The sequence below is a fragment of the Gigantopelta aegis genome, chromosome 10 (assembly GCF_016097555.1).
Source record: "Gigantopelta aegis isolate Gae_Host chromosome 10, Gae_host_genome, whole genome shotgun sequence".
Classification (NCBI taxonomy): domain Eukaryota; kingdom Metazoa; phylum Mollusca; class Gastropoda; order Neomphalida; family Peltospiridae; genus Gigantopelta; species Gigantopelta aegis.
The window spans coordinates 42,994,287-43,020,361 of record NC_054708.1 but is presented as its reverse complement, the minus strand read 5'-3'; the positions used below and the strand labels follow the sequence as shown (position 1 = coordinate 43,020,361).

The window sequence follows — 26,075 nt, the reverse complement described above, 5'->3', positions numbered from 1 at the left end:
TCATATACCAATCGTGTTGCAGTGACTGGAATGAGAAATAGCCCAATGGACCCACCAACGGGGATCGAGCCTAAACCGACTGTGCATTAGGCGAGCGCTTTACCACTGGGTTACATCCCGCCCCTGTCAATTTTATATTTCTAAATAGAAAAGAAACTAATGCCAAATTAGAAAAACTTGACCAAATGCATTTTCCATACATACCACTTTTGAGTACATGAACGAAAATGTCCACCAAACATGAATGTGAATATCATGAATGTATAATCATCATCATCATCATCATCATCATCGTCATAATAATAATAATAATAATAATAATAATAAAAAAAAAAAAAAAAATAATAATATTAATAATCACTATCGTTAACATTTGTTTTTGGTGGATTTAAAGGATAAAATATCACAAATGCCATTTGATATACACCTAACACTGCTGATTCGAAGCTTGCTGTTGTGTTTTAAAAAGATGTCTCTTCCTTGTTGTTAATGATTCATTCTTGGACTTTGACTTGGAAATAATTTCAACGTGTACCTTCAGAGCAAGCTGTTGTAGCGGACGCCTGTCTTGGGCGCACGTTCTAGCCGAGGCCAGTTATTTTGTCCAAGACAGGGGGAAAGGTTCCTTGTTAGTTTTCGCTTCATCTTATCTTTTCAGAGCTGGACAGCAGACTTGGAAACATTTATACAAGTATTAGTTCGACAAATCCACTAGCCCGACACCCAGGGCTTGTGCTTTTTAACACAGGGCTAGTGACAAATGCAAACCCAGTAGCCCGACGGGCTAGTGGGTTTAAAACAAAAAAACCCAATAAAATTAAAAGGGCTAGCAAGTTAATGTATGCCTTCTGCAGTTTATTAAAATAAACATTATTCTTATCTATTTTCAGACTCTGACTCTTTGGTGCAGAAAGCGAAAAAGATATCCAGCCTTCCGGACCTGAACGGATCCCGTAGCATGTTCATCTTCTACGGATAGTAGACGTCTGTTCATACTCTTTTCATTCAATCAACGTCAACGTCTGCACGATGACGACCTCCAGCAGCTACGTGGCTGTGGTGGAATTCGCCGAGAACACGAGTCCGTCTGTGGCCATCCAGAACCAGTTCAGCACATCGTTCAACCCGCTGCATGTCCCACATCGAGAGCAGGACCAGGTGATGCGACTCACGTGGCTCATGGTGCTGTTCGTGCTGATGTACTCCGTCATATTCATTGTGGGCGTCTCCGGAAATGCTCTGGTCGTGTTTATAGTAATGCGCAACAAGGCCATGCAGACGATCACGAACATCTTCATAACAAATCTCGCCATTTCGGATATACTGATGTGTCTGCTGGCAGTTCCCTTCACGCCCATTTCATACTTCCTCAATTCGTGGATCTTCGGGGAGGGACTATGTCACATCGTCCCCATGATTCTTTGTATCAGCGTTTACGTGTCGACACTCACCTCCACGGCGATCGCAGTGGACAGGTATTTTGTCATTGTGTATCCTTTCAAGCCGAGGATGAAGGTCTACATGTGCGTCCTCATGATCATTGCCATCTGGATTATCTCGGTGTCCATATCCCTGCCTCTGGGAATCTACCACGAGGTGCAGGAGTCCGGCAACAACAGCAACAGCTTCGCGTGTTCGGAGAAATGGCCTCGTACCCAGGCGCGGCAGTTTTTCACCGTGACGAGTCTCGTGCTCCAGTACATTGTGCCTTGTAGCATCATCACGTTCTGCTACACGATGGTCTCCCTTGCACTGAAAAAGAGGATCAAGGTTAAGATAGGAAGTGGATGCAGGACGAGGGAGAGGGACGAACTGGAGACCAAAAGAAAAAAGAGGACCAATAAAATGTTGATTGCCATGGTTACAATTTTTGTATGCTGTTGGTTGCCGTTGAACATCGTCCATCTTGTCAGGGAATACGAGAATTCAGTTGACGATTGGTTTTATTTTACCCTCACGTTTTTCATTTCCCATGTAATTGCCATGAGCTCCACTATATACAATCCTTTCCTTTATGCGTGGATGAACGAAAATTTCAAAAAGGAGTTCAAGCAAGTCGTGCCATGTTTTTTCTTAGGGGCTGGACAATCTACCACAAACAGTAGCTACACCCAGTACACAAATGTTGACACGCAACCGTCTGTTATTATCAACAGATCACCCATGAAAAACGGCAATGACAATTGTGCCAAGGAGACGAAAGCTATTTACGATGCTGATTCAGAAAAGGTTCATTTAAATATTGCAGAAGAGGATAAGGATGAGGCAACATGACATGTTAGTCGTTAAAGGGATACCAACCTTGCAATGCCTTTTTCTTGGACTCGACATATCTGCTTTTATACTTGATACATTTTAGCTTGCCCGTTGGTGTTACTTATGGATTAATAATACTGAAAGGACATGCACTACGGATGTGCATAAACCAGAGACTGTATTTGAATCCATGAAACTGAATGCAGACAGGATGCTGGTAGAAGACGGGTCTTATTTCGTGTCATAAACGAACTCTAAGGACGTGTGTTTTGAAATTGATGACGGTGATGCATGACGGTCAGGGATTGACAACGACTCGTTGTGCCAGTATTGCGTGTAGCTTCCGGTGGTGAGAACTGTGTCCTAATTTACTAGGGTGTGGCGGTGCAGTGGAAACGATCCTATTTTACTAGACGTGGAGGTGTGAATCACGTTCATTCGGTTTAACGTCTGCGAGAGTTAACGTTTGATTTAGGACTGGTATTACTACCCACTCGTATATTTTGTAATACGATTGCTGTAAAGTGCAGTTAAGGGAAGACGTTAAAAATCTTGACAAGTACAGTTATATCCACTGGAGATTCAAGTATGGCCGTCCTGGACACAATTTTCTGTTCTCAAGGGAGGTAGTGGTAAAAAACAACACACAGGCAGCTCCATAAATAATGATTGAAAAGTTAATTACGTGACATTTGTGTAAGTAGCTCAAATGGCTGCCACTACTATGACGTCCAATAAAAAGGTGTATATGTGTGATAACTGAACTGATTGATGGTTGTCTTATGCGATATCGCTACTGGATATTCACGATGTTGATATCTCTGATACATATTCATGAAATCCGCATGCTGTTAACTTGCGGATTATTCAAGATCGGTGACATCATTAAATGTATATACAATGTAATATAAATGTGGGCACGAAGTATTCCTTAACGCTTTCATCGTTGGTTATTCGTGAAAACTAGTGTATTGGATTTCCAAAACTCGCGCATCACTGAGTATCCATATCGCTATTATCAGTAGGTGTTTTTGCGAATATAGACGTGAATGAATATTCGCGAACGCCGATTCATAAACTATCCATAAATGCCGATATCGTGTCTGTTTTGTCGGTGTATCCATCTTATCCGTTTGTGTCTCTATGACAACGGTGCCTGATCATGTAGACGTTTTGTTGTTTGCCATTATCATACCATTTTTGTGCTGGGGTGTCGTTAAACATTCATTCATTCATTTATTATCATACCACAGCAAAAATTAATACTAAAACACCGTATAGTTCGTCAGCTATTTCTGTTTAGTCATTAACGCCAACAACAATTTCGATGATTATTTTTAATGGTGTGTTTTAAAGACCAGGGCCCTGTTTCACTAAACATCGTAAGCCAAGTTTTGCACGTAAACGTAAATTTACGACTAAACTACAATTCTTATTACTATTATAGTACAGCAAATATAGTTAGAAACACACATATTTAATTTTCGTTTGTCCTTAAAATGCTCCATTTTCCTTAATGGTGTAATTTTCTTCGTGAAAATAGATGGCAAACACTCGTAAATGTATACCTGGTATAACTGCTAGTCGCAGACGTAAATTTACGATGTTTTGTGAAATTGCTCCCAGGGATCCATTCTACGAAATAAGGTTAATTGTAGTGACTTACGGCAAAGTTTACGGCTGACACAGGTAATATTTACAAACGTTCCAAAAGGCAACCTTACGGCAGTCCGATTTCACAAAAAGATTTTAACGTCAAAGTGGCATTTACAACCATTCGGAACATCTCGGATGTTTCGGTTGGTACCGGACACCCACGAAGTAACTTTACTAATTTATTTACGAAGTTATATTTGCCGGATGCAACAGACATGAGAGTTATTTCCCGTATGAAAATGTGTGTTTTTTATCGAATGCCCAGTTTCATAAAAGCTATCAGCAGATTCAGTTTGACGCAAATTAAATCGTACCCTTCTTAGAAAATCATAAAATATAACTTTTACTGCGATAATCAACGGGAATTTGCGTGGGTGTTTTTAAAATAAATAATGGCATAATCAACTGGTATCTGAAAAAAAACCATGACTATGTTACAAAATGAATATGGTACGAAATGACTATGGTACCACGAAACGATTTTGGTAAGAAATGGCCAAACAGCGTTGTACGAAATGACTAAGAATCATTCACATGCACTCGGTTTGTGCCGTGCTGCGAGTCGTTTTCATGCGGCATGCAATGTGTTTTTCCACTAGAGCATATTGATTTATTAATCATCGGCTATTGGATGTCAATATCCTATGTCAATCAGGCTCTCTCTCTCTCTCTCTCTCTCTCTCTCTCTCTCTCTCTCTCTCTCTCTCTCTCTCTCTCTCTCTCTCTCTCTGCAATTGTGGATAGGTAATGACGTGTTGCGTATATCAAACATTCTATAAATACGCCTATTTAATAGATATTTTACGTCAAATAATATTGCGAATGTGATGAGTTATTAATACTATTGTTGCTAGCATATCCATAACATTCAGCGTACATCAGCTGTTACAAACGTGAATCATTGTGTTTTATGACCGTGTATACACTGTGTTATGTATGTCCTTGTATTGCGATGCTGTGACGTTGTATATCTGTACTTCAATGGCGGTACCTTAAATTATAAAGTGTGGTTCCTTACAATAAGCTACAAGTGTTTTGACTCAATTATTTTGGGGCCAAGAAAACATCAACAATTTACTATCAGTCTATTGAATTACCACATGTTGTTGTCGTTTACAGCTTTACTTATTGTTGGCGTTTTACTGTACATAGCATACCTTTGTTACTAATACTGTAAAATCTTCCTGTCCGTTAACAAATTTGAAAGGGATAAATTAACGTCTGTTCTATTAAAGCGGCTCACCACTAACAGGAATCCTAAATCATGATGGCCGTCTACACAGTGATTAAGCCAGCTTACGTGGTGTTAGTTTTATTGGAAGAAAAGACCCAATGATGCGATGGCTCAGCATAAACCATGACATAACGACCATCAAGACATAATTCCTTCATGCAATCCTCTGCAGTCCGAGCTGATATCAGCTGTTTATAATCGACTCCATACGGGATCACCGTTAATACATTGAGCCAACAGTAAAACAAGTGTTTTTTGTGTGTGTGGGTGGGTGGGGGGAGGGGGAGTCTTTGGAGTGAGTATTGTAACATCAGTGATTCCCCAAGCAATCTATGGTGATTGTTTTCGTATGGCAAGCTGTCCATTTTGTATCATATTCAGGACTGTTCTTTCAGGCATTAATGTTTATATACTGCAATGGTGAGAATATTATAGTAATTCATTAATTTGCGAATATTCCCAGCAAATTATCTTGTCAATAAACTTATTGTAACATCACTTAGAATATTTGGGAAATATGCACCTCATGGCAATTGTATGAAGCGTTATTTTTAACAGCGTGTTTCCATAATTTGGCAAAATATGTTTTATATGTGGCTGGGTTCTTAACAAATGCCACTAAACAGACATGACAAGCTTGCCTCTACCAATCAACTCCATCCCCCACCCCAGCCACTCAACCCACATACTTCCTATTTAGGATATACTCATTATTGAATTTCCATTCGTATAGCCTATTAAAGAAAGAAAGAAATGATTTATTTAATGAAGCCACTCAGTTCATTTTACTTACAGTTATATTGCGTCGGGCTGCTCGTTTCGATTAGTAGCAAGAGATATTTTAATATGCAGCATATCACAAATATTATAGTACATACCATGGCCAATAACAAGAGAAGCTATGTGATTGGTACTGGCTTCTTTTTCAACTTTCTAGACCACCCTTTGCAATTCGCAAAAGTCATAGAGTGAGCAATGATTGACGCTGACTACACAATGTACTTAGATCACAGTAAAAAAAAGTCCATTACCTTCCTTTTTGTAATTTGACGGGTAAAAACAATTATATCTTGATCGTCGATAGCGGCTGCTGGAGCCACTATATTGTAAATATTTATTGTGTTTGAAAATAGCATGCTGGTAATGCTAGGAGTAGTTATTTCTAAAGCATTACGTCGGTACTAAAACGCAAAACTAATTATACACTTAACTAAATGGATACTAACCCAGACTACCTTTGTGTACAAGTCGTTAAATGACAATACTATATTTTTAGTTATTTGTTTTGGGGCAATGTGCCAAATATATAAATATGACTGGGAGGATACATTTAGATCCCACTATTGTTCACGGATCATTGGTAACAGTGTACCCTGGCTATGTCCACCAATTGATAGAGGCTTTTTATCTCCTATTATTGCAAGCAAATTAGTCATTATATGTATTCACGAGAGATTCATAAAACACTGAGCAGAAATCTGTTTATTTGCTTTGTTATACATTGTTGATTTTGAATTGTTGTCAAGGCAGAGTTTCACATAAATACTCCATTTGTTGCTTTTTAATGGGAGTAACTGTATAAATAGGTATTATTATACAAGTTGTACTGATTTTACGAAACGATTGTCAGGGTTATTGTATTAAGCGAGAGCGAGGGTAATACATGAGTTCTGACACGAGTATCGTAAAATCAGTATGACTTACACGCGAGTGTAATCATTTTTTTATTACCCGCATTATCCAAACTATTATTTTCACGAATAACAAGCTAGGACCATGTCAAAACGTTTCAAACGTAACTAAAACGAGACGAGGAAATGACATCATTTACACTGGGGAAGCCGCATTAAGTTATTAACGTAGCTTCACAAATTACGTCATTCGTTGTGACGTGAAAACATTTTGACGCACATGGGTCATACTGGTTATATATCACTGAATATCTTGAACTATGTGGATAATAATATCATACACTATACTCTGATCTAACGAAAGAGTTCTAGGTACGTTTGTTTTATTGCTTTTGGGTTTTGTTGGATGGTTAGCTTATGGGGTTTTAAAGGCATACTGTTACGGATTTAAAGACCTTATTTCTCGAAAAATGAATAGTAAATAAACATTAGATTAATTGTTGGAAACCAAATCTAGCTATTGCATCACCGTAAATGAACCATGATGAAGTGAAATCCACGTCAAGCCTCTCGCCAATTTTAGTTTTTGAATTATGGACCATTGCCATAATTGAATTATTTTTACAAAATATCGTTAATAAATGGAGTATGGTGGTTATAAAGATTGTTGAAGTAAATAAATTTTTGTTCAGGTAATACTTTATTAGGCCATTAAATAGGTCAGTGGTCTGTGACGATATGCCTTTAAAGTTGCTGTTGTTGGGGGGGGGGGGGGGGGGGGGGGGTAGGGTGAAAGCAAAATTTTAAGCAAACACCCATTCACCTTAAAATCGATTACAGTAATTACACAAGACTTCGGGTGGGGGGGGGGGGGATATTTGTCTGGGCACCCGACACTGACTAGGAAACAAAAGAGCTGACTTGTATTGTTTTAGTAAAAAGAGTATATATACACATTTTTGCTAGGGCTCGTAGGGGTGAATGTAGTAAATACAAAAGTCCATGTACCCTACACACAAGTTGTTTTAAGCCTAACGTAGCATAACTGAATTTTAAAAATTTGTATAACAAAATATATCATTTACCCTCCATATTGATTGAAATAGACGATAATATTTGACATGATTAGTACTTACTTGGAATGGTATGTGTGACTCTTTTGTGTTACGTTTCTTTCTTGCACACACCGGCCTCGGTGGCGTCGTGGTTAGGCCATCGGTCTACAGGCTGGTAGGTACTGGGTTCGGATCCCAGTCGAGGCATGGGATTTTTAATCCAGATACCGACTCCAAACCCTGAGTGAGTGCTCCGCAAGGCTCAATGGATAGGTGTAAACCACTTGCACCGACCAGTGATCCATAACTGGTTAAAAAAAAACAGTGTCAGAATGACCATATATTTGACGTCCAATGGCCGATGATAAGATTTTAAAAAATCACTGTGCTCTAGTGGCGTCGTGAAATAAAACAAATTTTACTTTCTTGCACAAAACGTAATGACCAAAATTCACCCCCTGTTCCTCCGAGACTCCTCGACATTGTACTATGATGCATGGTATTCCTTACTGATGTCACTGGCCTCGGTGGCGTCGTGACAGGCCATCGGTCTACAGGCTGGTAGGTACTGGGTTCGGATCCCAGTCGAGGCATGAGATATTTAATCCAGATACCGACTCCAAACCCTGAGTGAGTGCTCCTCAAGGCTCAATGGATAGATGTAAACCACTTGCACCGACCAGTGATCCATAACTGGTTCAACAAAGGCCATGGTTTGTGCTATCCTGCCTGTGGGAAGCGCAAATAAAAGATCCCTTGCTGCTAATCGGAAGAGTAGCCCATGTAGTGGCGACAGCGGGTTTCCTCTCAAAATCTGTGTGGTCCTTAACCATATGTCTGACGCCATATAACCGTAAATAAAATGTGTTGAGTGCGTCGTTAAATAAAACATTCCTTTCTTTTTTCCTTACTGATGTTGAAAATTCTCTCCTCAACCCTACCATTTTAAGTTAACACAATTCTTGACACGCCAGTTTTAGATCAATATAAATAAACAAGCAGAATACGGAAAAACACGTCAACGCAATTATTTATTGTGAAACTCTGCCTGGAAATGGGAAAGTTTTTGTTTCTATTTGAGAATAATATATGAATACAAGATTACAGTTAATTGTACATATGTTGTTATGTTGTTGGTACAAATATATAATTATATTAACAATGTTAGAATGTGCATCCGCTGCCATACTCATGTTATATGGAGTCTGTATATATGATAACGTCCATGCACTGGTATGTCCGTATATTGTCACAGTATGCCAATTATCGGAAATATATATCTGTATTTCAAACATTTTGTCATGTCATTTGTAACTATATGTTTACTCAAAATAAATATTTTTAAAACTCAATAATAAAAATTAATATTTTTTGTGTCAACATGTACAATATTGGTCAGTCGGTGGTTACTGCAATATGTGATGCTTGTCTCTGTTTCACAATGATATACGCACCTGTTAAAACTACATTCCCTGGAATATTTTTTATTATTTAAGCATAGAGAACAGAAATCCAATTACGTTTGGTGCATATATGACGCCGCACTCCGCATTGGTTTCATTACGCTGGCTTATCCAGGTCAAAAACAAAGCCAGTATTTTGAAAGTGGGACACTTTTGACGGGCTCGTACCGATCTCGGTTTTCATTGGCTTATCACAAGTACAGAATTCCCCAACAAGAGATCACGTGAGATTTCGCAATTTTTGAACAAATTTAACTGTCTTGATTGAGGGGTCGTCTCATATCTCCAAAACATATTTATATCCATAGAGGTATGGTACAACGCCTTTCCAGGGGTCGGTGAGTGGGGGATTTGCCTACTAACACTTTATAAAATATCAATTCTGAAATAGGAACGTACGACTGTCGATAATACGTTGTCAAGATCAAACCGGTTTTAACTAAAGACTTTAGTACCGTATCCTCAACAGAACGTTCTTTGTACAGCGCAAGATTTCTCTTTTAATTTTTTGAGACGAACCCTACAATTTGAAATCGGCAAACGCACGTGTTAACTGCAAGTGACAACAGGCTGTCGTTAGTGCTTTGCCGAGCGGGCGGCGAATCGAGCGTATACTTTTGACGATCTCTGTTCATAGCGAACACACACGAGTTTTTTAAAAGTGTATCTGACCTTGTATTTCATATTTGTACATGATGTTATAATATGGTAATCAGATAATGTAACTTTAACTGAAATTGACAACAGGCTGTCGTTTGTGGTTTGCCGAGCAATGGCCGCACATGCGACTAATCGAGCGTATAGTTTTGACGTTCTCCGTTCATAGCGAACACATACGAATTTTTAAAGTGCAGTTGAACTTGTATTTCATATTTGTGCATGATATTATTATATGGTAACCAGACGCTGTAACTTTAAAAACAATACCTGCGCAGAGTATTTTGGAAAGGTTTAAGAACTCGCAGAACATTAACCAAGGTTTGGGAGACATCAACGCAATAACCGCATCAGAAGATAAAACGCGGTTTCAGTGTCTGTGTGCATGTATGCATGTCAGCGTGTGTGTGTGTGTCTCTCTCTCTCTCTCTCTCTCTCTCTCTCTCTCTCTCTCTCTCTCTCTCTCTCTCTCTCTCTCTCTCTCTCTCTCTCTCTCTCTGTGTGTAAAGGGTGTATACTACCAAATCAAATCCCATAGACGACAATAGTAACATATGTGGCTGAAACTCCTACCTGCAACGTATCAACCGACATAAACGCCACGGATATAAATACTACCACCCCTTACACTTAAAGTGAATCAGAAAAAAATGGGGGTCAAGCTGCTCGTTTCTGAGATAACGGGTAGCGTCTATGACTACCCTAGTTTCGCACAAAATTCGAGTACTTTTTTTTACAGGTACCCCATCATGTTTCAAGCACAAGGCTACTTGACACATTGGTACTAGATGAAATAAAAGTGCACATTTTTTTTACCCAGATGAAACTATTATTTTTTACAACCAACACACTCACATTTATAACCAATCACAGGACTTGTGGTGTTCACTCCTCTATCAAAAGTTGGGTGCACCTCGAACTTTGACCCAGCCGGAAGTTATTTGGTTTAGTACTACCTAAAGGGGTAAATTGATGGCGTTTAGTATTTTGGTTTGGATTGCAAATTACTGTCGCTCACGATTCGTCAAATACTTAGGATATTCTTTGAGCTGCTCGTATTTCCAAACAAATTTGTGATAAAAAGCAATTAATGACAATGAGGACCTTTCAGACAGCTGGCTGCTAACTACAGGCCATTTTCCTCAATACTGAATACTTCGAGAAGAAGATTACTTTTAAATATTCATTCATTCATTCTTAAATACATTCATTTACATACATACATACATACATACATACTATGCATGTATGCATACATACATGCATACATACATACATACATACATACATATGCATACAAACATATAAATACATATACATACATAGATACATACATACATACATACATATACATACATACATACATACATACATACATACATACATACATACATACATACATACATTTATTACCCATATGGTCTACAATAGACGGTTACATAAATGTATTTTTCACACGTAATCTTTATTGCCTTTGTCATAACAACACCTTGAAAACTGTTATTGCACACTACTGACGTCACGAGTCGCTATAGCAGCTGCTGCAAGCTTGCGACAGTCGCGGTTTCAGAAATTGACATCAATCCACGTCCCTGTATTTGACATCGCTGGATGTTATTAAAGGGACATTCCTGAGTTTGCTGCAATTTATAAGATGTTATCGACTAACAAATACTTTTCAACGATTGTAATTACATATCAAATATATTTTTCTGCATAAAATATTAGTGGCTGTATATTAAACGTGTTTCTGATCGTTTGTTGTTTTTTTGCTAAAATAATGTTTTTCGTACGTACGAAATTATTTGAAGACAAAATCCAGTTTGGGCTTCTTGCAAATATTAAGACGACCAGAAACACATTGAATATACAGACACTGATATTCTAGATTAGAAAATATATTTAATATGTAAGTTTAATCGTAGAAATATTTTATTAGTCGGAAACATCTTACAATGCAGAAAACTCATGAATGTCCCTTTAAGGTCGATGGTGAAGCGATTACAATTTTCTTACACACCCGTTGGTGAGAACACCATGCTTTATTTATAATAACATATACCCTGTATACACACATACGTGTGTTAACAATTTCAAGACATACGACCAGGGGCCTAATTCACTAAACTCTCGCAACTTTGCGATCTCGCAATACAATGCTAAAAGACTTGCAAAGAGGATGCTTTGTTGTCTAGCAGAGCCTAAGAGACCTTTGTGAATTAGGCCCCAGGTCACCAATGTCATATATTCAATGAACAACCACACGATGAAAATCGATTACAGTGTGACGTATAGTTAACCAATCAATTATCATGTGTCTGTGACGCGTAAGTTACCTGCAAGTGCAAAGCAGAGGCGGATCTAGGGGGCAGGGGCCCAGGCCACCCTCAATTTTGCAATAGTTATAATTTTATTATATGTTAATTTTCATTTTTTTTACGATCCCCCTCCAAACCTCCCCCAAAGTTCCCTTGGCATTCCATCTCATGTGACTGCATCCCTCCCCAAATGGATTTTCTTAATCCACCACTGCAAAGGGTTGCAAATATATTTTAGTCGAAAACGATGTTAACATGTGCTTAAAACCTGGTTTCTGGAGAAATAGAATAATATATTCGTGTCCATTAGATACCATTTATCTCACAACTCATTGTTTAAAAACGTATGAAACTCGCTTTCGCTCGTTAGATACATTTTAAAACAACTCGTTGTGAGATAAATGGTATCTAATGGCCACTTCTGTAGTATTCCCTATATATTTAACATTTCTTCAAAAGCATACTTTGTGGATAGTAAATAAATTATAGCATTCGCAGGAGTACCCGACGCCATATAACCGTAAATAAAATGTGTTGAGTGCGTCGTTAAATAAATCATTTCCTTCGCAGGAGTGCCATTCGAAATTTATGAAACTCGTTTTGGAATTGTTTTATACCCCTCGCTTTCGCTGGGGAATAAAATAATTCCCAAACTCGTTTCATAAATTCCGTATGCAATAATCTAGCTATATATAATCAAATATATGTGAGTTTTGCAATACACAGCTAAAATTGTTATTAGATCATTCATTCTATGTGTTAGTCTTAATTATATGGAATGAAACTGAATGGCGGAGCCAGGATCAAGGTGATCATAATCATAAAACTGTTTGGAATCAAGAGGCCTGTCAAGCTATGCTATTTAATTTTGGAATTTTGTGGTAATAAGTTTTTATTTAAATTTTGAAAATTTAATTTAACAAAAAAAAACAATTCTCCAAAATATATTTTACTAGTTTGTGAACAATGTACCAGAGTATAATAGTAACTAGTTTCAGAATTATCCCGTCAAAACAGGCTGGTAGGTACTGGGTTCGGATCCCAGTCGAGGCATGGGAGTTTTTAATCCAGATACCGACTCCAAACCCTGAGGGAGTGCTCCGCAAGGCTCAATGGGTAGGTGTAAACCACTTGCACCAAGCAGTGATCCATAACTGGTTCAACAAAGACCATGGTTTGTGCTATCCTGCCTGTGGGAAGCGCAAATAAAAGATCCCTTGCTGCTAATCGGAAAGAGTAGCCCATGTAATGGCGACAGCGGGTTTCCTCTCCAAATCTGGTCCTTAACCATATGTCTGACGCCATATAACCGTAAATAAAATGTGTTGAGTGCGTCGTTAAATGAAAGATTTCTTTCTTTATCCCATCAAAATACTAGGAGAAGATAGACATTTTAAAAAGTCATGGTTTCTTTCTAATATAGTACTAGAGATAATGTGTGACACGTGACTGATTAAACAACGTCAAGAAATTTAACTTTAACTTATTTTCGTGCTTATATCCAATTAAGGTTCAAGCATGCTGTCCTGGGCACACACCTCGGTTATCTGAGCTGTCTGTCCAGGGCACTGGTTTTGTGGTTAGTGAGGGACAAGATGATGTAGTGGTCTTACACCTACCCATTGAGTCGTTAATATTTGCTCTGGGTTGGCGCCGGTACCAGGCTGCGAACCCTGTACCTACCAGCCTTATGCCCGATGGCTTAACCACGACACCACTGAGGCTGGACGGCGTCGACAAACAGACATATCCTTGTCGGGTAGCTCGGTATGTGGTAAGGAATGTACGAGGAAGTGTAGATTCTTAAAAAATAATAATAGCGATCTCTGATGTTGTGAGTGGATTCTTCAACTGAATTCATTATTCATTGAAAAAAGGTTTATGTGACAGTCAAACGATTTTTCACCCTCTCAGAAACGTATTAGACAAAGCGTATTACCACATATCATTTCAGGTAAATAAATATCTTGAAGTATATCAAAGAAAATTTTTGGAAACTATGATGTTCTTGTGGTTGTACTATATCCTAAGCGCAATGGTCATAATTCTATTAAAAAGGGATTTTTTTTTTTTTTTTGACGACACCACTAGAGCACGTTGATTAGTTAATCATTGGCTATTGGATGTCAAACACTTGGTAATTCTGACACGTAGTCATCAGAGGAAACCCGCTACATTTTTCCATTAGCAGCAATGGATCTTTTATATGCATTTTCCCACAGACAGGAAAGCACATACCTTTGACCAGGTTGTGGTGCCCTAAATGGAACGAGAAAAAATCCAATCAGTTGAATTGATCAGCTGAAGTGGTTCGACCCTGCGACGCAAGCACCTCGGACGAGCAGTCAACCGCCTGAACTAAATCCCGCCCCTAAAAGGGATAAAAAAAATAATAAAATAAAAACAATAATAATTAACAAAAACAAAAAAATCCTCATGAAAGTCAAACTTGATATGTAACTCTGTACAATAGATCTAGATGCTGAGTTTAGCTAAACATCTTGACTCATTACGAAGAATAGTCCGGAAAACTATGTTGGTTGTAATAGCTTCTGAGTTGAAGGACCATAACCCTGTCAAATTCAAATTCTCATTAGGTCTATAACTCTTCAGCACAAGATGTTGAAGTATTGTGAACAGAATGAATGAATGAATGTTTAACGACACCCCAGCACGAAAAATGCATCGGCTATTGGGTGTCAAACTATGGTAAATGGGAAAAACTAAAGTGATGATCACCATCAATATAAAATTCCACAGTTAAATAAAAACACAATGTAAAGGACTGTGTAAAAATACAAATATGACAGATAGATATAATTAAAATTTAGAATAAAACTCAGTATCACGTAAAAATTGCAATAAAAGTTCTGGATGAAATCGAAAGGATTCCATCACAGTTCGTGGTCCAAATATATTGTGAACAGAAGTCCGGAAAATCATATGCGGGGCAGACGAACAGCCGGTGACGAAACCTGTAGTCATTTTAGACCGGTAGGGGACTAATAACTTATGCTGACATGAAAAGAAATATTTTATTTTACAACATTCAACACATTTTATTTACGGTTATATGGCGTCAGACATATGGTTAAGGACCACACAGATGTTGAAAGAGGAAACCCGCTGTGGCCACTTCATGGGCTACTCTTTTTCGATTAGCAGCAAGGGATCTTTTATATGCACCATCCCACAGACAGGGTGGTACATACTACGGCCCTTGATAAACCAGTCGTAGTGCACTGGCCCACCGATGGGGATCGATCCCAGACCGACCGCGCATCGAGCGAGCGCTGTACCACTGTGCTACGTTCCGCCCCCATGCTGACATGAATCATTTCGGACCTAACCTGAACGAGTCAGCCAGTGAATCATCAGCAGTGGATGACTGGCGTTAAAAGTGTAATCTATGATTTTCCATTTAGTATACCGGCCTCGGTGGTGTCGTCGTTAACCCATCGGACATAAGACTGGTAGGTACAGGGTTCGCAGCCCGGTACCGGCTCCCACCCAGGGCGAGTTTTAACGACTCAATGGGTAGATGTAAGACCATTACACCCTCTCACTAACCACAAACAACTAATCTCTAACCCACTGTCCTGGACAGACAGGCCAGATAGCTGAGGTGTGTGCCCAGGAAAGCATGCTTGAACCTACATTAGATATAAGCACGAAAATAAGTTAGTCAACACAAAACTAATGAGATAATTTGGGATTTTAAAATGTTTATTTTTTTATTTAAATAAAAAATTAACATTGAACATTTTCAAAGTCTATTTTGGAAATTTTGAATTTGCTAATTTTATTCAATTTTTAAATATTTTAAATAAAAATTTTGAGTTTTGATTGGATAATTCTCTGGGGAAGTCTTCACAAACTAGTTCAGAGATAATTTGGAATTTAATTTTTTTTTTTATTATTAAACTTTTAAAATTTTAATACAAAATTAACAACGAACCTTTTCAAAGCCTATTTTCTGCTAGAGTTTAAAATTTAAAAGATTTAAATAGAAATTTTATCACCACTATGGCATTCGTGAGTGAAGCCTTTTTATATGTAACACCGAGTCTGTCTGTCCGTCGTCTGCCCATCAACTTTTGCTTTCAAACCTACCTCCTTGTAAGGGGCGGGACGAAGCCCAGTGGTAAAGCGTTCGCTTGGTGCGCGGTCGGTCTAGGATCGATCCCCGCCGGTGGACCCATTGGGCCATTTCTCGTTCCAGCCAGTGCTCCACAACTGGTAATCAAAGGCCGTGGTATGTACTATCCTGGTACTATCCTGTCTGTGGGATGGTGCACATAAAAAAATCTCTTGCGGCTAATCGAAAAGAGTAGCCCATGAAGTGGCGACAAGCGGGTTTCCACTCTCAATAGCTCTGTGATCCTTAACCATATGTCTGACGCCATATAACCGAAAATAAAATGTGATGAGTGCGTCGTTAAATAAAACATTTCTTTCTACCTTCTTGTACTTAGTGTAAGTATTCTCACTGGTGGTTCTCGCAAAGTAATACAGAAATATTTTCAACAATTTTGAATTTTCATCAATGTTTTTAAAATAGTTATCTCTGGTTACTTCTGATTTTGTATAGGTACGACAGGACACATGCAGACCTTTTGGCATTACAGACGTGGAACTTTGGGGAAAACAACAACAAACCCAAATGGTCTGTCCACTGAAGGTAGCCGATCCTTCAGCACATGGCACCTCAGTACAACCTCCAACATAGGAGTCGGAAAATACCAGTAATTGGGGATTACGGAATGAACAAGGAATGTTTAAAACGTCTGTGTTCTTTAACGACACCACTAGAACACGATTTTTATTAATCATCGGCCATTGGATATCAAGCATTTGGGCAGTCTGACATATAATCTTTCTTTTTTTCATTAGTATTAGCAGATCTTTTTAGGCACTTTCCACGGCCTTTCATATACCAGTTGTGGGTCACTGGTTGAGACCGAACAAAACCCCATCAGAGAATGTGTGCACTCATTAATTCGTTCTTTCATTTTAACTTATGTTCGTGCTTATAGCCAGTTACGGTTCAAGCACGCTGTCCTTGGCACACACCTCAACTATCCGGGCTGTATGTCCAGGACAGTGAGTTCATTGTTTGTGGTTAGTGGTTAGTGAGAGACAAGAGGTGTAGTGGTCTTACACCTACCCATTGAGTCGTTAAAACTCGCTCCGGGTAGAAGCCGGTACCGGGCTGCGAACCCTGTACCTACCAGTCTTATGTCCGATGGCTTAACCACGACACCACCGAGGCCGGTCTGTGTGCACTGAGGTGATTCAGTCCTACAACGCAAGCAACCACCTCAGAAAATTAATAAGGAGCTACATTGTCGTGAACGTTCTGGGGAATTGGTGGCAGTAAAACACAAAACCATTATTTCAAATCCATTTTGAGTTCCCCTTTCAACTATAGCGAAGGGGGCTGCATATTCTGGAGTCAGTTTTACAAAACATCGTAACTTTACGATTACGGTTAGTAGTGATACGTTTACAATTATTTGTTATCTATTACACGAACACAATTACTTTAGTATGGAATGTGGGTTACGGTAAGGACAAAAGAAAGAAACTGATGTGTATTTTGAACTGAATTATTTCTACTGTACCGGCCTCGGTGGCGTCGTGGTTAGGCCATCGGTCTACAGGCTGGTAGGTACTGGGTTCGGATCCCAGTCGAGACATGGGATTTTTAATCCAGATACCGACTCCAAACCCTGAGTGAGTGCTCCGCAAGGCTCAATGGGTAGGTGTAAACCACTTGAACCGACCAGTGATCCATAACTGGTTCAACAAAGGCCATGGTTTGTGCTATCCTGCCTGTGGGAAGCGCAAATAAAATATCCCTGGCTGCCTGTCGTAAAAAGTGTAGCCTATGTGGCGACAGCGGGTTTCCTCTAAAAACACAGTGTCAGAATGACCATATGTTTGACATCCAATAGCCGATGATAAGATAAAAAATCAAAGTGCTCCAGTGGCGTCGTTAAATAAAACAAACTTTACTTTTATTTCTACTGTAGCCTACATTTGCAATTTTAACAATAGTCTAACAGTCGTAAACCCACGTTTAAATGTATAAAACTAGGCTATCAAATTCACGATTAAAACAATCGGTGAATTCAAAATATACATAAATAGTTTGAAAACATCTCGAGCTAGCGCTAAGGTCGAGTCCTGGAACTTTCCTTTGTCCTTGCCATGATGCATACTCTGTTGTTTTCTGTGTGTAGCAGATACCAACTACGTCTAAACGTACGTCTGCTGACCGTAAACGTAATGTTATGATATTTTGCCAAATTGGTTCCTGGCCTACTCCGCCTAGTGGTGTTTTTAGTCCAACATCCATCTACCTATATCGCTATGACGCTTGTGTCCAAATTACATACTGCGTTCTCGATTGTAAGAAAGTGATATGTTGAATTCAACTTGCCGTTAAAATCGGCCTATATGACGTAGGCGGCTCCATCTCAAAGTGAGTATATACATCAGCGAGGATGTACATTGACTTCTCTGCCATTAACCATTAAACATTAGCATCTATACAGGACAGACAGTGCGGATAGTTGAAATGTGTACACATGACAGCACTTCTGACCTTTAATGGCTTAAAGCACGGAAATAAAATGAAAACGAATGAAACTCGGAGTTTAAATCTGTCTCATAGAAAGAGGTACCCACTAAAGTCAATATCTATAGTAGATGAATTCAGTGAATTTACGGAACATAAATTTGTCTGGAGTTCGCACAGGAAATGACTCAATCAACGAACACTGCCGGGGATCCCGAATTTCATCAGCACATGTTACGACGACAAAGCAGTAATTTCGAGGTGATTTACGAATGAGGGTCAAGTAAAGTATTCAATAACTGGACCAGAGTAGGTGGCATTAATAAGCTTTGAAAACTGTTTTTGTGCGATCGCAGTTTGACAAAACAAATTATCACATTCACAAAATAAAGCTTTAGTGCGATGGAAGTTTGAGTTAAATTTATAAGCGTTAAAAAGGCTTTTGTGCGATTATGAAAGCAAATTATCACGTCATAAAATATATGCGTAGATGTTTTTTATGGTAATCTTAAAGGGACATTCCTGAGTTTGCTGTACTTTTTAAGATGTTATCGACTATAAAAGACTTTTTAACGATTGCAATTACATATCAAATATATTTTTCTACATAAAATATCAGTGGCTGTATATTAAACGTGTTTCTGATCGTTCTAATTCATACGTACGAAATTATTTGAAGCCAAAATCCAATTTGGGCTTCTCACAAGTATTAAGATGACCAGAAACACATTGAATATACAGACGCTGATATTCAAAACAAGAAAATATATTTAACATGTAAGTTTAATCGTAGAAATATTTTATCAGTCGGTAACATCTTACAATGCAGCAAACTCAGGAATGTCCCTTTGATGGAAGTCATTCTAATTTTGTCTGGTGCTTCAATTTAACGACTTTTTTTTTACGAAACAAGAGCTCAATGTCTTTTTATTTTGAAGGTGGTTTCCGTTTGGAGGATTGTGGTTTTGGGGGGTCCTGTTTTGTTTAAACATAAAATCTGGGGGGGGGGGGGGGAATCTGTTATTTTACTGTTATGCATTATAATTGTACGTTCACTATACGGCCACATTTGGTCTAGAATATGAAATGATACTCATCGCCACCACATGAATACACTTATTACTGAGGGCTGTTTTTTCATTATACTTAATTGCGTGCTTATATCCTATTAACGTGCAAGCAAGCTGTCCTGGGCACACATCTCATGTATCTGGACTGTCTAACCAAGATAGTGGGTGAGTGGTCATTGAGAGAGAAGTCGGTACCGCGGCTTAACACCTATGCATTAAAGTGTTCTCGGTGGAAGCCTATACCGGGATGCAAGCCTAGTACGTAACAGGCTTTTCTCAAACACTCGTGTACGAGATGACCCGTTATAGATAAATATCGTCTTCGACATATGTTAAAGATAACTTTGGAGACTTGTAATTGGCTGCTCCACCGTGATGATCCGGTCATCGGAGGCATACCATTCAGTAATAAAAGCAGGCATGAAAGTGATTGTTCTGTTACGTGTAAACTAACTGAAAATTATTACTGTGTGACACATACGTGAACTGCCGCGTACAATTTAATTGGGAAAACATGTTTATATGTAAGAAGTAGAACACTACATCCGTGTCCGATAGATACCATTTATCTTACAACTCGTTGTTTAAAAACGTATCCGTTACATTTAGTGTTTATTTTCTAAACAACTCGTTTTAAGATAAATGGTATCTAACAACCATCCATGCAGTATTCTCTATAGAACTAAGATAAAAGTGAATACTATCGTATTGTATTGTGGAACTTTGTGAGGATGTTTTTTTTGTGTTTTTTTTAATGAATGGCACTCCGGTGCCACGTCAGGTTTGTTTTCTTTGTTCTTTTTTCTTTCTTTCTTTTTTTTTTTTTCTTTTTTCTTTTTTGTAGTTGTTTTTGTTTTTGGTTTAGTTTGTTTAGTTTGGGTTTTTTGTGTGTTTAGTTTTTGTTGGGTTTTTTACATGTTTTTTATGTAAAGCATTTGGGGCTTTCTCTTCAATGGTCAGACCTGGGCACCGAAGAGTACAAGAGGCATGAATTCCGGTTTGGAATGGCTACCACAGCAGCCATGATGTGGTTGTCTGATGAAAAATATTCCTATCATGGGGCTATGGCATTCTCAGACTTTCTGGAAATACATAAATCAGTAATTATTGTGTTACTATATTTATGGAAAATGTGCATCTGCGTGTTATCATCGCCTTGCGTCTTCAAAGTTTGTTAGAGTTATCTTCCAATATCCTATGGACCATTTCCTTTCAATAGGAAACTTTTTGTTGGTCCACCACCCTACGGTACCCGACCTAAACTCTAGTTGGTCATGTTAACATTCTTTCAGACATTGATAGTTTTGCTTTTAAATAGCTTTTAGTTAGGTCAGGTCAGGTCAGAGTGGTTTATGTGCACATTCAGAGCAGCAAGCTGTTGTAGCGCACGTCTGTCATGGGCACAGGTGTTGGCCTTGACAGGCTCCTCTGTCCAGGACAGGAAAGGTTTGGGGTAGGTTTAGTGCTATGAAATTTTGAAAGTTCCGTCGGATTAAGCCAAAAAAAGAAAGGTTACGCAGTTTTAATAAAGGAATGTGGGCTCTTTTTTAACGGTTCGCCGAAAAATAAAGGGGACGTTTTTAGTTGTGCGACTATTATATCATTTACATCCACTATCTGTTAATCACGGCGTCTATTTGAACTCCATCTGTCGTACCCAGAAAAGTATTGTAACATTTACTGTTGTTTATCATTAAATGGCCTTTTTTAATTCATCCAACGTCTCTCTGTTTTATTCACTGCTAACTATCAAACGGTGCAGAACCTTTTCTGAAGATAGGCATAAGAGAGATTAGTGTACAGTGTATGTCATAGATTCAGGATAAAGCTGTATGCTGTCAAGTTTTATAATGAAAGAGTATTGTACGGTGTAAATATTTAGTACTAAGATAAAATGTTTGACGGGTATGTTTAATGAGTATTGTGTTAACTGAAGACAAATTTCTTCAGGCACTGAAATGCAAGTCACTGAGTGCTAGTTGCCACTGGAAGAAGCAGTATTCTGGGAAACGGTGTGGTCACTGCTTGTTATGTTTGCTGTAAAGTCCAGGAAGTCTGTGTTAAAAACACTATTCTACAAATAACCACTTGGCGGTGGGTGCTGGGTGTGTCTGTACTAATGGAGAGGTTCAGAGAAACCCGAGCCACTTCAAGTTTTCGACCGCCGGCAAGCTAAACATGAACACACTAGAAAACAAATTAATACCATCATAGGCTGAAAAGAGTCAAATATAATTAGCCTTTTTTTTTTTGAACAAAATGAAATCAAAATTAAACAAGTGTCTAAATTCGTGACTGTTAAGCTTGAGGCTGTAGTCTATATGATACTTGTTTCGCTAACACGTCTCTCATTAACCGATGGTGTGGCTGGAAGTCAAATTTTCTAAAGGATAAAACTGCACCGTTTGGCTTCATCTGCGTTAGCAGAAAGTTTAGAAGACCCGCCAGGCGTGTAACTTTGGATCTGTGCCTCCTCATTTCCTTTGCATCCTAACATGTGGGATCTTGTTGGCATTATGTAATTTAATACCGACACGGAGCGAAATTTAGCTCAGTCGGTTGAGTGCTCGCTTGAGCTGCTTTCGTCGCAGGATCGAACCACCTCGGTGGATCCATTCAACTGATTGCGTTTTTTTCTCTCGTTCCAACCAGTGTGCCACAACTGGTCAAAGGACGTGGTATGTGCTTTCCTGTCTGTGGGAAGGTGCATATAAAAGATATCTTGTTACATTAGGAAAAATGCCGATGATTAATTAATCAATGTGCTCCAGTGGTGTCGTTAAACAAAACAAACTTTGTTTTAATATCGACACGACAATGGCTGCCAGTGTATTAAGTATTCAGTACTATGCATAAATGCATCAATATTTAGGGCTTCTTTAATTAAATATTTATTCCACAATTTATTTTAGTCGCATAGAGTTGCTATTTTGTTTAGTTTCTAAACTTAGATTCCTCCAAGTGGTTCCTAGGGACGTGAATTCATGATCTGATAATAGGACGCAGAATTCTAGCAACTATTCTATATGCAAAATGCATGTATTCGAATCCACCGATAGTAGACTAATAATGAATACGGATTCAGTATTCAAACATAGTAGTGGAGAGTGCATATTATCTGTATAATAATAATAACTGGGGGAGTGCAAATAATTCAAGGGGAGTGTGTATTATACGTATAATAGTAACTGGGGGTGTGCAAATTATACGTATAATAATGACTGGGGGGGGGGCATATTCTTGGAGAGTGCAAATTAAATGCTACACCGGTTTAAACTGTATAAAAATACGTTAGATGAGTACAGATGGTAATCGGTTTGTGGTGGCTTGTCTGTCGTGAAAATGCATATACATTACGTTCCACTTTCATGTGTTATATCAGTAATTTAATAATGAATGAATGAATGAATGAATGAATGTTTAACGACACCCCAGCACGAAAAATACATCGGCTATTGGGTGTCAAATTATGTAATTTAATAAAGTCACTACACACAATTGCATAAACTGGACAACTCATTCATGATATATTGTGATTTGACAGTGTGGGGTCTGTGTATTTTGTCACGAATGATGTTTATAATATATATCATAAATGAAGGGATGCACGCACACACACAAAATCACAACGCATGCATTCACATGCACACATTGTACATGGCCAGTTTAGACACACAACTCATACAGAAATACTCACCACATACACTCATCATCCACCACACACACACACACATAATTGTGTGCGCACATGCACACACATACAACTGCACACACACACACACACACACACACACACACACACAAAAAATTTCACACATATATACAAAACACACAATACACACACACACAATGTACACATATGCACACGCTTATACATACATACAGTACACCATTCATACATACACACAACACACATACACACACACACATATTCATACATACACACAGTACACTATTCATACATACACACAACACAACTCAACACACACACACACACACACACACACACACACACACACACACACACACACACACACACACACTCAATACACACATTCATACATACACATAATACACACAATGCACACACGATACAAACATACATAATATTCTGTTTGCCAGAGCACTTAACCTTGCGGTTGGATACCCATAATTGTTCTCTGTGGCTTTCTACATCTGTGGAAGGTGCTGATTAAGGATCAGAGAGGTGTAAACTTGACACCCTTGAGCATTTTGAAATATTTACCAGACGTCCCAGGATGCCTGCCTAACCACTAGAAATGGTAATATCTAAGATAATTTATTAGCTATTGCGAAGCTGTTGATGTCTATGATTGTGTTTTACAGGTCAAGAAATGTATTTTGAACCAGCACCATCTAATCAAGACATTGTCTCTCCATTTAAATTCAAGATGGCCGCCACTATAGTAGCCAGTACGTGGAAATTGTAATATATCACATTTTACTTCAGCTAGAGCAAGCTTTTGATATTAGCGATTGGGTTTTATGGGTCAGGGAATACATTTATAACAATATCTTTTTGTTAACTGCCACATATAACAAGTCGCTATATCGTACATTCTATTTTACTACAAACTATAACTTTTACTTCAAATATAGGGTTTTTTAGGACAAATAATTAATTTCTTGTATTCACTTTCTAAAATATTTTTATCACTGACTGAATCCAAGATGGCTACCCAAATAGCTGTCAAAACAAAGAACTGTTCACTTTAAATCCATCATTTAAAATAGTCATTTTTAAACCACCTGCTACGTGTTGAGGGTGTCCAGTCCACTAAAAATGTATACAATTAATTAAAATTATCTGAAGCACCAATCTACTTTTGAATTATCTAGAAGTACGTCACATAGACCGAGGCTATAATGTCAACCTTGTTGTATTAAATGGGCAAGCCACAACCAATGAATGGTGTGTTGGTAAAGATTGTGGAATCAGTTTTTATAATCATTCACATTTTCTGTCTTTTGATAATGAATATTTATACTTCATCACAACAGTTCATTGACCATATCAATTTGTCCCTACAACAATGTAATTCGTCAGATATCAACTTTTCTCACCGTAACATGGCAATTATTACATTTAAGTATCCGGTTATGCCTTTAGTATCTTCATGATAGAAGTTATATATTCAAAAGATACAAATATCAAGAAAACACACCATTCAGTGATAGGTGGCCTAACAATACAATATGTCTGAACCAGCAAGCTCACGCGCACGCGCGCAAACACACGCTCACACACAACATTCACCTTCAAGTCGGCGAACTTCGGTTAAATATCTGCGTTGAAAGGTTGTATGGTCTCAGAGGGTACTGACTTTACTCCACATGGAATACCTACTTGTAGAAGTGAGGTAAATCTTCATTTTATTTCACGAACCAACGTCTGTGGAATCTGTAGAACCAACGTCTGTGGAATCTGTAGAACCAACGTCTGTGGAATCTGTAGAACCAACGTCTGTGGAATCTGTAGAACCAACGTCTGTGGAATCTGTACGAACCAACGTCTGTGGAATCTGTAGAACCAACGTCTGTGGTATCTGTAGAACCAACGTCTGTGGAATCTGTAGAACCAACGTCTGTGGAATCTGTAGAACCAATGTCTGTGGAATCTGTAGAACCAACGTCTGTGGAATCTGTAGAACCAACGTCTGTGGAATCTGTATTTAGAAACAAATTATGTAGCCTATTAGGAAGGAAGGAAGGAAATGTTTTATTTAACGACGCACTCAACACATTTTATTTACGGTTATATGGCGTCAGACATATGGTTAAGGACCACACAGATTTTGAGAGGAAACCCGCTGTCGCCACTACATGGGTTACTCTTTCCGATTAGCAGCAAGGGATCTTTTATTTGCTCTTCCCACAGGCAGGATAGCACAATCCATGGCCTTTGTTGAACCAGTTATGGATCACTGGTCGGTGCAAGTGGTTTACACCTACCCATTGAGCCTTGCGGAGCACTCACTCAGGGTTTGGAGTCGGTATCTGGATTAAAAATCCCATGACTCGACTGGGATCCGAACCCAGTACCTACCAGCCTGTAGACCGATGGCCTAACCACGACGCCACCGAGGCCGGTATATCAGGAAGATATCCATCTCAGGCTCTAAGTCTATAAC

At 38.6% G+C, this 26,075-nt stretch overlaps 1 protein-coding gene across 1 annotated transcript; it reads left to right on the top strand.

Moving 5' to 3' along the window:
• Window positions 1-899: 899 nt before the first annotated feature.
• On the top strand, window positions 900-7,468 carry LOC121384753 (prolactin-releasing peptide receptor-like). The gene has a single exon (XM_041515294.1). It carries the CDS (start codon window positions 1,030-1,032, stop codon window positions 2,272-2,274), a length of 1,245 nt encoding a protein of 414 aa, XP_041371228.1. The 5' UTR covers window positions 900-1,029; the 3' UTR covers window positions 2,275-7,468.
• The last annotated feature ends 18,607 nt before the right edge of the window (window positions 7,469-26,075 follow it).

Excerpts from the sequence above, each read along its gene's own strand:
- LOC121384753 (XM_041515294.1), top strand. The coding sequence starts at position 1,030 with ATGACGACCTCCAGCAGCTACGTGGCTGTGGTGGAATTCGCCGAGAAC.